At 58.2% G+C, this 13,579-nt stretch overlaps 1 protein-coding gene and 1 long non-coding RNA gene across 3 annotated transcripts in view; one reads left to right on the top strand and one right to left on the bottom strand.

Annotated features, from left to right (window-relative positions):
• Positions 1-13,579, bottom strand: part of LOC125960485 (uncharacterized) — a 327,476-nt gene that overhangs the window by 96,116 nt on the left and 217,781 nt on the right. The window lies entirely within an intron of this gene.
• The window catches only part of SCUBE1 (signal peptide, CUB domain and EGF like domain containing 1), a 127,712-nt gene that overhangs the window by 67,490 nt on the left and 46,643 nt on the right, over positions 1-13,579 (top strand). The window contains exons 5-7 of one of the 2 annotated variants that reach the window (XM_049694546.1): positions 3,316-3,441; positions 8,034-8,150; positions 10,776-10,865. In XM_049694546.1, coding sequence (XP_049550503.1) covers positions 3,316-3,441; positions 8,034-8,150; positions 10,776-10,865 — 333 coding nt within the window. The remainder of the gene's footprint in view (positions 1-3,315; positions 3,442-8,033; positions 8,151-10,775; positions 10,866-13,579) is intronic. The other variant, XM_049694547.1, reaches the window with a different exon arrangement.

Genomic DNA, 13,579 nt, shown 5'->3' with positions numbered 1-13,579 from the left:
AGGGCGTGGGCCAGGCCTGCCCGAGGCCGCTCTGCTATACGTCCAGCCCAGTGGGAAGGCCAGTGGTGGCTGCAGAGGGAGAGCGGGGACTCAGAGGACAAGCAGGTGAGAGGTCGGGACCCCAGCTGCCGTAAAGCACGGCCGCTCGAGGAACGCCATGCTGTGTGGAAAGGCTAGAGAGGTGACACCAGCAGGAGAGACGAGGCTTCGTGATGGTTCTGCAGGTGAGCTGAGGCTCCGCCCTCGTGCTCAGCGGCAGCCGGGTGAAGGTCAGAGAGGAGCGAGGGGTTCTGCGCTTCGTTGAGGGGCTGCCCGGAGAGCTTCACAGTCTGAATTTGCCTTGAATTTTCATAGGCTCTTAATTCTGAGGGCAACAAATAGTAACAGGTACCATTTGTTAGCCCAGCTCTGTGCCGGGTTCCTAGTTCTGTTCACCCCCCAGCAAATGCATGCTGCCTGTCCGTCATCTAAGTCCCACAAGGGTCGCTCAGTGACCCCCAGACCAGGAGAGCCACGGCTGGGAGCCCAGCGGCCTGGGTTCCAGGCCTGCCGTATGATCTGGGACAGCCACCCCTGCCTCGAGGCCCCGTTTTCCCCATTTGGAAGATGGATGGCAAGGAGCCGTCCAGCCCTGACCATCTGTGGTCCTGCCAGCCGTGAAGCCGAGCTTCTCGTGGCCCGCGGAAGCCAGTGCCGCCCCAGAGTGGAGGGGAAGGTCATGCAGTTCCCGCGTCCACGGCTGGGCAAGGGGCTGAGTCACCTGCACAGAGGAAGCTGTACCCCCGGCCCCTAGCTAGGCCGTTATGGCCTTCTTTGGGGTGGTAGCTAGGGTCATTTTTAAATATGATGGCAATGCTCTTACGACCACCGTGTCAGGAGCGTCCAGAAGCGCTCGAGCTGAGCAGAAGCGGTCCAGCCGTACGTGAGCCTGGCTGCTGGTGGCTGCCGCTCCCAGCTGGGAGACCCAGACCCGAGGCTGTTCCATTTCCCCTCCCTTTGCTGTGGGGACCCAGAGCATCCCCTCCTGGGCAAGACCTGCCCTGGACGGTGAGGTCACTGGGGAGGCCCAGAGCTCAGCCTGAGTCACCTGGAGAGCAGAGAGGAGCCACACAGCTACCCCACAGCGAGGAGAGCATGGGTGTCCAAAAGGCCCTTGACGGGCCTGAGGGCCAAGGAAGGCTTCCCGGAGGAGGGAGGGCCGTAGTGGCATGGGCCTTACAGTGCACACGCCTTTCGGAGTCGCAGCAGTAGCTGACTGGCCCCTAGAGCGCCCAGTCTGCGGCAGGCCCAGCTGACAGAGACTCCCCGCCCGTACAGGCAAGGGTGACAAATGCCTGGAGAACCAGAGGCCAGAGCTCCAGACAGTATGGTCGAGAATCACACCCACCCCGCCTTCTCCTCTGCAAGGGCCCCTCCTCTCAGCCAACTCTCCTTGTTTTAGAAAATACCGTTTTTAACCAAAGATGTACTAACGTTAATGTGTAATAAAGTTTAAATTTCCGTTTTTAAATAAACTAATAGAGATAAATTTCCCCATTTAATCTCTAGTAAATATTTATAGCCATAACAGAAACACAAGCTCTTTGGGCTCCAGTTGGACAATTTGACTGGCATAAATGAGAAAATCAAGGTGAAGGAATAATGAGAGTAATAAAATCAGGTGAAACCAGAGGTCGATGCGCTGAGCAAAATGTCTGCTTCATTCATTTTGACTTGTTTCTGTTTTCTTCAACTTCAGACTTTTTTCAGTCTTTATGGTAGCTGCCAGGGTGTTTGTGTTTTCAAACATCTGTCAGTTCTCAGTTGCCCCCTGCCCATGCTTCAAGTGGCCGAGGTCAAGATTGAGCTAGTTAGTCCTCACCTCGAACAGGAGGCCAGTGAGTCACCTGGGGGAGGAGGTCTCAGGGCCGTGTGGGCAGCAGCCCTTCCTTTCATCTGCACTTAGCCTCTTGATGGACTTGTGACCTCTAACCTCTCACTTGACCCCTGACCTCATAAATTCTGGAAACTCCTCACAAATCACCAGGAAGATAAACATCAACCGGGGTCAACTGAAGGGGGTTCCGAGCTGCTGCAGGCAGACAGGGAGGGGGGATCAAGTCTTCTGGGGTGGAGGGGATTTCCCCAAAACTGTGGGCGACTCAGGAGAGGGGCCAAACGGCCCACCCCAGGGAACCCTTCTTCTCCCTGATCACACCAGGGCGTTTTGGCGAGATGCTTGGCAGCGCTGACTGGGTGGTGTGTAGAGGCCAGGCCTCTGGAGGTGGATGGGCCACAGTTCCTGCCCTCAAAGCCCGTGGGCAACCCAGCTCTGCACTCAGCGAGGCCTCTGGGAGGGGAGAAGACAGGGAACCTGGCTGGCCTTGGGAGGGACAGGGCTTCCGCGTCGGCCAGAGGACGAGCTGCAAGGGCCTGCCGGGCAGGGCCAACGTGGACAAGACTCCAGATAAAAAAGCCCGCTGCAGCTAGAGCATGGGGGTGCCGAGCAGGCAGTGGCGTGGCCCAGCCCTGAGCCGCTGCCACAGTCTCGCATTTCTGAAGTTTCCCAGCCAGCAGGGGAGTCCCTTGCGAACTGCCCTTTTAAGTTGAGGCCTCGGAGGAAAAGGTGCCTGAGGTTTGCACACATATTTGCTTTAAAGAGGAACATCTGCCGACCAGCAGGAATCTCAGGCTGCGATCAGGAGCACAGTGACGTGTGTGGCCTGGACCGGAATAAGCACGGAGGGCGGAGGGATGCCTGCTCGGGGCTCCCGGCCTGCAGGGCTCTGCACTGAGGCTGGGGGTTCCGTGGGTCCGGGGAGCACTGCAGCTGGGGGCCGGCCGGGGCGTGTCGGCACCCTGACCCGTCAGCACTCCTCTGTGTGCCCAGCCTGACATGCAAGTCTCCACCTGCCCCACGGGGGCTTGTGGCATCCCCGTACAAACTGAAAAGTGCTGCGCACCGCCATCGTTTTAAATGCCACTCACATCTGCTTTCGTGGGGAAACCATCTAAACCCCTGACCTGGGAAGCATCCTGCAGCCCATGCCCTGTAATCTGACCCAGGTCAGGAGCGTTTCCTCCGTGGGTCCTGCAAGCTCATTTACGGCCTCCGAGCAAGGCCTGGCTCTAGACCTGGGCACCGTGTCCTCAGTTTCCCCCTAGGGGATCGCCATCTGGATGACTAGGTGCACCCCCCGTGTGCATGCCATGCACGTGCCAACGGCAGCCCAAGAACACTAGGTTTGCTTGTGACATTTCGCCGGTTATCTCTTCTAAGCCTGAAATTTTCTCTCTCCCTGGTTCCCAACCCCTCTCTTGTCTGTCTCTTCCCAGAGGGTATGAACTGCATGAACAAAGACCATGGCTGTGCCCACATCTGCCGGGAGACGCCCAAAGGTGGGGTGGCTTGTGACTGCAGGCCTGGCTTTGACCTTGCCCACAACCAGAAGGACTGCACACGTAGGTAGATGGAGGCAAAGGGGTCAGACATTCCCACGCGTCTCCTGCCGCTGCTTTGTGGGGGGTCTGTCCAGTCTGCTGGACGTTGCCTGAGAAGGGCACTCAGTCCCCTGGGGGGAGAGAAGGGCAGGGCCCCCCCCCGCCCCGAAGGGGCCTGGGAGGCATGAGGGACAAGGGCCGTAAGCCTCAGGCTCAGGGTTTCCCTGGCATAGTACCACTGACACAGCCCCAGACCTGGGCTGGATCTTATGCAGGGCCCTGTGTGACAGCCCTGTCAGTGCTCATCGTAACCTCCTCCTTCCCCCCCCCGCCCCCGATCCGAGAGACCCACTGGCCCTGTGCTCGAGCTCTCCAGCAGGAACGGAGGGACTGTGGGTTCGCAGTGGGCCAGGGCAGCCCTTGGTAACAGAATGGTATAAAGAAGGCAAGGAGGGGACTTCCCTGGTAGCGCAGTGGTTGAGAATCCGCCTGCCAATGCAGGGGACACGGGTTCGAGCCCTGGTCAGGGAAGATCCCACATGCCACAGAGCAGCTAAGCCCGCACACCACAACTACTGAGCCTGTGCTCTAGAGCCCGTGCTCTGCAACAGGAGAGGCCACTGCAATGAGAAGCCCACGCACCGCAACGAAGAGTAGACCCCGCTCACCGCAACTAGAAGAAGCCCGCGCTCAGCAACGAAAACCCAATGCAGCCAAAAAATAAATAAATAAATTTACTTTTTTAAAAAAAAGAAGGCAAGGAGCTTGGTTCTGGGGGGTTCCCAGCGCAGGCTGCACTGAGCTTATTTCCAGGATCAAAGACCAGAGCTCATAGCCTAGCCCTGAAAGGCCCACTATAGACGATGATACCCTGGGGAATCTGGATTGAATGAGGCCTCTGGTCAAAGGTGCCGTTTCAGGACCAGCTTGGAGGTCAGCCTGCAGGACGCAGGCGTAATCCAGCCTCTTAATGTGGTCACTCGGCACTTCCCAGTAGGAACGGGAGCCAGCAAACGAAGTGAGACGGTGGCTGAACACTGAGTCCTCAAAGCTTCGAACGCAGTGCATCTTCCCGGCACTGCGTGGGGAGTGGCAGGACGTGGCCTCTGCTGGACGTGGCCTCTGCTTGCCGGGCAGCCGGGATGCCCAGATTGATGTGATGTTTGCTGTGTGTCTGAAAAGAGTGGAGGGTGGCTGGTGTGACTGCTGCCCGTCTCTGGCCAGAGACAAGCACTTCATACCAGGCCCACCTTGTGCTGCAGAAAAATGGTATGAAGGAGTCTGAGTCCAACTCCCAGGCTGGCCACTGAACCAGGACACAGACGCTGACCAGCTCTCCTAAAGAAAACGGGCTTTCTTTCCATTCTTCATTCTGTGGAGAAGACAGCTGGCCTTTGCCAGCCCGTCATCCTTAGTCATCGTGACTCTTCCAGTTCTCCTCCACTCTCCTCAGTCATCGAGATCTCGGGGACCCACACGCCTCAGACGTAGTCCCTGTCACCAAGGGAGCTCGTGCTCCAGCCCCCACGCCTGATTCGTCCGTTTCCCAAGGTGAAGACACTTCCTCCTGCCCAGGTTGGTCCCCGATGTGGACCAGCCTTCCTCTTCTAGTCATTCCTGCGGGATCGCAGTGATCAATAGGAACACTGTCACCAAGGGGAGGACCAATCAGGGACGCTGTTGACAGGGAAATGCCCGGCTCTAACCCAGGCCTTCCTGTCCTCTACAGCAGATGGATCCCTTTAGCTGCAGAGAAACCTCCTGCCACCTGGCAACCTTCAGAACAGAGAAGGAATAACTCCAGCTTCCCAGTCCTCCCCGTGGGGTAATCTGAGCTTCCTCAGGACACAGGCCAGGGACCAGCATATGTGGCGTGGGCAGGCTTGTTGACAGGCTCGGCCAGGAGGAAAGCGCATTCCTTCAGTCCGCAAGCCTGGCTGACGCCTGCCCTGGCCAAGCCCTGAGCTAGGTGCCCGAGAGAGAGCCGTGGGTCCCAGGAAGTGGCTGGGACTGACTCACAGGCTGCCTAATCCTATGATTCCGTGTGGGGCGAGTGCTACAAGTGCTACAAGGGGACGGTTTGCTCAGAGAGCATCTCCTGAGGGACCAGCCTGGTCTGAGAGGTCAGGGATAAGGAGAGCTCTGTGCACGGCCAAGACTCCCCTGCCCCACCCGGACAGAGAAGAGCTACACCCGCGCCCCGAACTTTTGGTGAAGCAGATAGAGTCCCACCGTCTCTGCTCAGTGGCTGGGTGTTGCCAAAGTGTGTGGAGAGTCCAGTACCCATCCTGCAGCCCAGGAGTGGGTGACTGCCCTGCAGCCCTCCTGCCGAGGGACGGCACCCCTGGCTGTCCACCCCGTCAGCTCTGGTTTCTTCTGTGTGGTTAATGTGGATTAGCGTAAAGTTAGCTCTGACACTTCCCTCTAGCCCTTGAGCTCACTTGAGGCCCAGGAAATTCTAGATCTGGAGTTGGGTCAGGGGCTGAGGCCTGGCCTAGGCAGCCACTGTGAACGATCAGGTCCACAGGGGACTCTGCCCAAACTTTCCTCCCTCCAGAGCCCAGGACTCACTCCAGGGCCAGAGGAGGTTTTCTCCATCCTTCTCTGGGTCTTTCCGGAGCTCAGGGCTCCAGTATTTACTTCCGTGTACGTGCTATAGGCTCTCTACGTGCTCACAGCTTGGCCCATGTGGTCTGGGAGATGCACGCGGGCCTGCAGAGGGGGAGCGAGAAAGTGGCCCTCGCTCCGGTTGCCTCAGACAGGCCCGTGTCCTCCGTAGAGCCACTTGCAGCGTGCCGTCCATCTCCTGGAGCCCAGAGCCTGGAAAGAACTGTCCCCTCACTGGTCCACCCCTGCCCACCCTGAATGGGGTTTTTCTCAGTCCGGAAAGGCACGTGATGTTCAGCCCAAGGTGGGGCTCTCCCCTCACCTGAGATCCGTGCTCAGAGGCAGCCCCCTGGGACCTTGGCTTCCCTGAGGCTCCTCCTGTGCAGAGAGATGAGAGACCCTGACTCCAGGCTGCCGGGCACCCAGAAATGCTGGGAGAAGAGACACTCCCACACAGAGGGGCCAGAGGGCTTGGTGGCAAAGCCCCAGCTGTTTCCTGAAGCAGTTCTGCATGTCCTTGAAATGTCGCCCTGGAAGCTGGATCCCTCCTTCGGATGGTCATGAGCTCCCTGTGGAAGAGGCAGCCCCCCAGCCGCTGGTCGCTGAGGACAGTGTCTGGGACAGTGAGTAGGACCCATTCTCCTTGCGCCCTCCTCACCTGGCAGGGAGACTGCGTGTGGCCAGGTCGGCAGGGCCAGCGTCGCTCAGGCTGGAAACCCCAGAGCCTCTGTGCTGTTCTCTGGGTGGAAGGAGGAGTACCTGGGAAATGCAGCTGCAGAACTCAGCTCTGAAACACCTGGAATCCTTCACCAGGGAGTTGCCACCACGTGACCTCCCTCTGGCCCCAGCCCTGCTCACGGGTCACCTGTTACAACATCATTCAGGCTCTGCCAGTTCGGAGTTTTCTGCCCCTCTGACTGTGGTTGGTCTGAGACTCACTTCTGCATACCTGATCATCATTAGGACTTTCAGATAAATTCAGAGTGTAGATAGAATTCTGGACAAATGGGTAAGGTCTCCAGGAAGACACCCTGTCCTCAAGGCCCCGGTGTACCGTTTGCACACAGATGACGGGTGCCCTGTCATCCTACAGCGGAGCAAAGCAGGGGCAGCCCGAAGCCCTGCCGTGGAGACCTTGGATCTCCTTTCGCGACATCCCTCACCCTGGGAAGAGAGAACAATGTGTATTCTTTTCAGTCAACTTGAACTTCTCCTTTTCCCTGCTTCACACGGGCTCCTGCTTGTTCAGCCCCCTTTTCAGCGCCCGGGTTGCTGATGCTGGGAAACATTTTAAGGTCCTGGGCTCAAGGGCAGCAGCTCCTCCAGGCCGTAGGCCCTGCGACTGTGTAACACGTTTAAATAAAAGGTCATTTTCAAACCTGCATCTGAGATGACGTTAATTTGCACATGTTCTGTCTGTTTGGACATTTCCTTGGGAGGATTAGGGCTTAGAGTGGATAGAGATTGAGGTGGCTGCTGGGACTTGGAGGGAATAGGCATCCATGGGGACATCCTTCCACGTGCCCCAGGACGTAAGCAAAAGAAAGAAAGGTCTACGAGAGCTAAGGAAATGAGCGCCACCCCTCCCATGGGCCTGCCCCCTCCCACCGCCTTGAAGAGTATACCTGGTATTCACAGACATTTGCCCCATCGGGACAGGCTATTGTAAAGTGTCTTTTGCAACCTAGGAAGGATGAAATTGTCTAGCTTATCCCTTTCTTCAACTAACACCATCTGAGTGCGTCAGCTGTGTGCCAGCTCCGTTCGAAGCCCAGACGACCCAAAGTCCATTCTCTGTCCCACCCCAGTTCGCCTCTAGGGAGTGAGCGATTCCACCCAAGACCCCAGAGGGGCTGATGTCCAGGGAAATGTGTGCCTCTGCGCTGACTGTCTCATGTCCCCACTTTCCTCCCCCATCCCTTAAAGAAACAACCAACGGCGATAAACTAATCGTTTTTGTTGTCATTCTGTTCACATACACGTGTGTACACTTCGGGCCTAACTAGTAACCTGTAACTATGGAAACGGAGGCTGCCAGCACAGCTGTGAGGACACGGACACAGGCCCCGTGTGCGGCTGCCACCAGAAGTACGCCCTGCACTCAGACGGCCGGACATGCATCGGTGAGTAAGCGCTTCGGCCAAGCACCAGCGCCCTGCGCCACCCTGCCCCCCGAAAGTGGCCACACCCCACTGCATCCTGCTTTCCAAGAAGGAAGCTTAGGGGGAAAAATAAAGGGAGCGCCCCACGATACTGATGGGGCTGGCGGGCGACCCCAAGGGGAGCTTTCCGTGAACACTTCCCAGGGTCGCCCATCCACCCAGACCAAGCGCCTCTGCTTTGTGTCACTGCGGGTTTTCTGAGGGGCCTCGTCCTCCGCGTGCAGGTGGTTCCAGGCAGGTGATCTGTGGGGAGGAGGGTGGTGTGTGCGCCTCTGGAGGGCAGCTTCTGTTCCTGAAGCACAGGGGTTTCCTCCCCTAACGTGGAGACACACCGGAGACTCGGCCAGCCTGCATCACCACCTCCTTGGCAGTGTGAGCTGCCCACAGCATCTGGAAAACCAAGAGCTTTTCTCAGAAAACTGCTTTCAGTCTTGGTTGTCTAGAACACCAGGGGAGAGGGCCGGTGTGAATCCCGGGTCAGGTCTGGGTGTCTTTAACTGCTCTCCACTCCCGAGCTACGGGGCCTCTCGCCGGACCTCCTCTCCCACCTAGAGCCCCTTCTTCTCGGGTGCCCCCTCCTGACACCCCTCGGGTGTCACCTCACCTGTTGCAAGAGTGTCAGTTTCAGTCTCTGTCACCTCCGTCCTCCTGGTCCTTAGTTGCAAGGGGAAGCTTGAGTATTTGTGATTATCTCAACTTATAATCACTAGTAAGTTCTTTCCCCACTCAAAACTAACAGCCTACTTTTTAACTGAGAAAAAGAGGAATTTCAAAGTTGGTGCCCAGAGTTCACCCTCCTCTTTCTTTACAACACTGGCAAAGTTCAGCAACCCCCCGCAAGTCAGTTATCATATTCATTTTTTGTAAAAATGCCCTGTTTTTTTATTATCGACTCAGAAGATATCTCTTGAGGGACTTTCAAGTAACAGAAAAGGGTTGGCAAGCAAGCAAAGCCATGAAGCCCGGAGTCTGCTGTCACCTTCTGTCCCCCGTGGCTCTGCTCCCTTGTGCCCCGGGGGAGTCGGGCGGAGGGGCCGGGCCGGGCAGCAGCGGTCGCGTCCCAGTCCCGGGCTGTCGTCCCAGGTGCTGCCTGCGTGGTTCTCCCTTCCTCTGTGTGGTCTCTCCTCTCAGACAGCCATTTTGGGTTTCATTTTATCTCATTCCTCCTGCTTTTCTGGTGATGGTCCCTGATTGCCTGTCTTGTCTGATAACTGACGTTCGTTAATGATTTTCAGAGCCAAAAGCCAAACCAAACCAAAGAACCAAAAAAAAAAAAAAAAAAAAAAATCAAAGCAGAGCCCAGTCTCAGACCAGTGTCTCTATTGCAGCCTGATCCCATCTAGAACTCCCTCTCCCACCTCTCTCCCTGTCTCCACTGGCCCCGGGGGCTCTCCCGGCCCGCCGGCCCCCTTCCTGTCTCGTCTGCTGGGGTCTCCCACAGCGTTTGCGTCTGCAGTGGAGCTGCCTCCTCCAGCCCCTGCACCAGCGCAGACAGCTGCCGGCCAGACACACGCCCAGCCTCGTCTAACACTCCTTGTCTTTGTGCACCTGGCTCATCCTCTCTTATTTTTTTATCCTTTAGTGTCTGCTGCACGTGAAGGTCCCTGCTTGGATCTGCTGTCTAACATAGCTTCCCTCACCCTGCCCCTTCCCCTCCCCTCTCCTTAGAAACCCTTTCCCAGACCCAGCTCCTGGGCCCTGGGCCGTTACTCCCTGCTGGCCCAGAGGACCTTTCATCTGCCTTTGCTCACTGCTCCCCGGGCTCCCCCGGGAGCAAATGTCCCCACACATCTCCCACCGAGCAAAGAAACGCGAGCCAGCTAACCTCACGTGCTCCTCTACGGGGACCACGCCGGCAGCTCCCGGCCGCCCGGCCGGCTGTCTCTCTGTGCACGCTCCTAAAACGGCCGCCCCTCTTTGCAGCCTCTCGTTGAGCACTTGAGTGTCTCGCTCCAGTCCTCCATAGACAAGCAGGCAACCAGCGCTGCCCAAATCGACCCCCTGGTTTCTCTGTGTCTGTTCGGTTGGATCCACTGTTGAGTGTATGCGTGTTTGTCCCTCTGTATGTTTTGTCCTTAATTCTGCATGAGTGTTGGACGCATTTTCACGCCCTTGAGACAGGGCGTCTGCTGTCCAGGCGTATCCATCACCGGACCTCGCGGGTCCCTCCCCCCTCGTCCTGGGCCTTGTCCTGTGCCTGCGTCTTCAGCCTGAGCCGGGGTGTCTGTAGCTGCCTGGGTCTTCGCGAGCTCCGCGGGGCTGTTGTCCACCTCTCCGGCCCTCCGCACGCGGGTCCTGTCTGTTCTGACCTCAGCCTCCCCCTGTGTTTGTTTGCAGATGGGCCCTGTGTCCCCCCCCCCACCATGTCCTCTTGTGGTCATATCCCTCTTCTGCCCCCCTCCCCCGCTCTGCCGCCTCTTCGCTCTGCCCTGAACACGCCATCTGGAGGTTCCTGGGATTAGCCCCTTGGCGAGGACGCCGCGCTGGCCCGGCATGCGCCACGCCAAGAGGCTGACTGTCTTGGGCCGCGGGAAGTGGGCTCTCATTAACCACCGGCTCCGTGTTTGTCCCTTACTTGTGTTTTAGAAAAGGATGAGGCTGCAATTGAGCGCTCTCAGTGCAATGCCACGTCAGTAGCTGATGTGGACAAGCGGGGGAAACGGCGGCTACTCATGGGTAACACTTTTCTTCCACTTCCTTTGTTGTACTGCACCTTTGTTCGCGTGTGTGTGTGTGTGTGTGTGTGTGTGTGTGTGTGTGTGGTATGTGCTGGCGTGTGGGGTGTCTGTGTGCGTACTTGTATGTCAGGCTGTGAGAGCTGTGCTGGCGTGTGGGGTGAGCACGTGTGGGGACTGTTCATCTGTGCGGTGTGCCCACGTGTGTGTGATCGTGCGTGCCGTGGGTGAGCGTGAGGGGCTCTGCTCCAGATGTGAACTCACTTTTTCCTTTTTAAGGTTTTTACCCTTCATCGAATACATGTATTTCTCTGTGTGTTTGTAGCAAAGAACCCAGAGGCAGTGTCTCGTGGCTTCTGCGTGTAAGGACATGTGCTCTGTAAACCCCCTCTACTCGCAGTAATGCCCACATGTGCAGTTAGGGTTCCAGGGTCAGCAAAGCAACGCTGAGACGCAGAAGCAAAGTGGGTGTTAGTGTAGAACAGGGCTTCAGGCAGCACATCCTTATCTGTCTCCTCGCCAGAGAGGAGCCACGTGCAGGGGGAAAAAAACTACATCTAAATGCGGGGCAGCAGGGTCTCAGGGGTGTCCAGTCCACCCTGCTTGCTTTATAGTTGGGAAATCTGCTACCCAGAGAGGGGAGGACCGGGCAGGGTCACCTGGCAGCCCCTTCTGGCCCCAAAGCTCCCCAGTCCATGAATGACCCCAGCCCAAGCCCACTTTTCCCCAGCCCGCCCCCCTCGGGCCCCCGCCCCCCTCGGGGGTCCATGTGATGTCAGCTGCGCTCTGAGCCCTGCCCTGGGCTGGATGCGGACTCTAGGGAAGCTTGCCCAGAAACACCTGGGGCCGCTCCGGGCGGCTGGAGGCCTGCTGGTGTAACTGATCCCGGGCAGGGTGAGGAAAACGGAGAAAAGAACTGCTCTGCAACCGAGCTCGGTCTGCAGAACAGAAGAGCCATCTGTCTCCACATTCATTCGTTCCTCTGACCCTCAGTCAGTGCCAGTTCTGGGGTCGCTGGCCCCTGGGTGGCACTAGCTGTCAGGCCTCTGGAGCACAGCTATCGGGTCACCTGGGATTGTCACGACCTTCTTTGTGGCACTCCTGTTAGGTCACACCAGCCTTGGGAGCTGTGAGGTCAGGTGGTGCGTTTCTCACATCTCGGAGGAGGAAACTGAGACTCACTGGGGTGCCCTGGCTTGCCCAAGGTCACACGTAAGTTACCCTGCACAGCTGAGCTTAACCCAGAGGTCATGGCCACGTGGGCCATCTTAAGTGTCGGCGTCACAGGACCGTGGAGGTCAGAGCCTAAAGGTCCCAGAGAGGTCAGTCAGTGTTGTGGTCCTCGTAGGGACCTCAAAGGAGCCCAGGCATCTGGGGAGGAGTCTGAGTGGGGCTGAGGGAGGGATGTGGCCTTGAGTGCCAGGGAGTAGGCTTGAGGTCTCCCCCAGTGAGGAAGCCGTGGGCTGGCCGACAGCTCTGTGAACCCCCGGTCCGTGCTGGGCAGGACAGATGTAGCCCTGTTCTCAGACGAGAGCGCTACAGGCCAGAGAGGCCAGAGGACTCACTCTGGTTACACAGGGACAGGCTCAGGCTAGAAGCCCGCTCTCTGCAAGTTCTCTGTACGAGGCTGTCTCGTTGACTTGGGCCATCGGGCTTGGCCTGGAAACCACGAAGGGGTGGGCTTAGAGGCTCCAGCAATCAGGTGTGTCCACTGCCCTGCACAAAAGGCTGAGTCAGTACTAAGGACTTTCTGAAGAGGTGGCTGGCAGCGGGTGATGGGAACCTACGAGCTTCTGGTGCTCTGATGGCCCCTGGGGACACAGTGCAGGGCCTTGCGCAGAGCAGGACCTCAGGAAAAGCTGGTTGCCTCGGAGCAGGAACGAAGGCTTCCTGGAGGAGGTGCCCAGGGATGCGTAGGGCCTCACTGCTCACTCTTCACGCAGGCAGGTGTCTGGCGAGGAGAGAAAGGGCGGGGCCTGGAGCCTGGATGAGCCTGGCAATGGGAAGGGTAGATCTGAGGCAAGGTGGGTGACGACACAGGGCAGTTCCCCAGGTCAGGCTCAGCAGGAGGGCCAGCTGGAGGGAGAGGGCGGGTGAACCTTGTGGCCCGGGGAAGGCCCCTTCCCCTCCAGACACAGCCTCCCTGCCAACAGGGCTGAGCCCAGGCACGGACCAGGCAAGAACCGGGGTGGTCAGACTTCACCCCGTCACTGAACGGGTCCCACGTGCGGCTGGTCTCTGGTCAGCTGGGGTCCCCGGCTGAGGCTCTGAGCTCCTGTCCTCAGTCTAGTCACACACACGTCCTCAGTCTCTCTCTCTCACACACGCACCATGGGCTGGTGGAAGGAGGTGGGACCTGGTGACTTAGCTGTGTCGGGAGGTCGAACTTGGGCGAGAGGGAGGGTGCCAGGCAGGGCTTGTCAGAGAAAAGGAGGGGAGGCAGGGCACTGGCTGGCCCCGGGTGGGCGACCGAGGCTCGGAGAGGATGGGACTCACCCACAGCGCCCCTGTGAGTTGGGCAGAACCAGGCATCCTGGCACCTGGGCCCTGGCACTCTGGGGACCAAGTGTGGCTAGAGGGAGCAGTCCAGCCCCTGTCCTGAGAAGGCGCAGAGCAGCCAGCCGGAAGTCCTTGGCTTCCTTTCGAGCCTGAGGCCTTAGAGCTTTCGCCTCCATCTGGGCCTCAGACGAAATTTGATTCTGATTCTAGCCGGTC

Source organism: Orcinus orca, chromosome 11, assembly GCF_937001465.1.
Source record: "Orcinus orca chromosome 11, mOrcOrc1.1, whole genome shotgun sequence".
Classification (NCBI taxonomy): Eukaryota; Metazoa; Chordata; class Mammalia; order Artiodactyla; family Delphinidae; genus Orcinus; species Orcinus orca.
The sequence above is the reverse complement of the archived record's forward strand: the minus strand, read 5'-3'. Positions and strand labels throughout refer to the sequence as shown.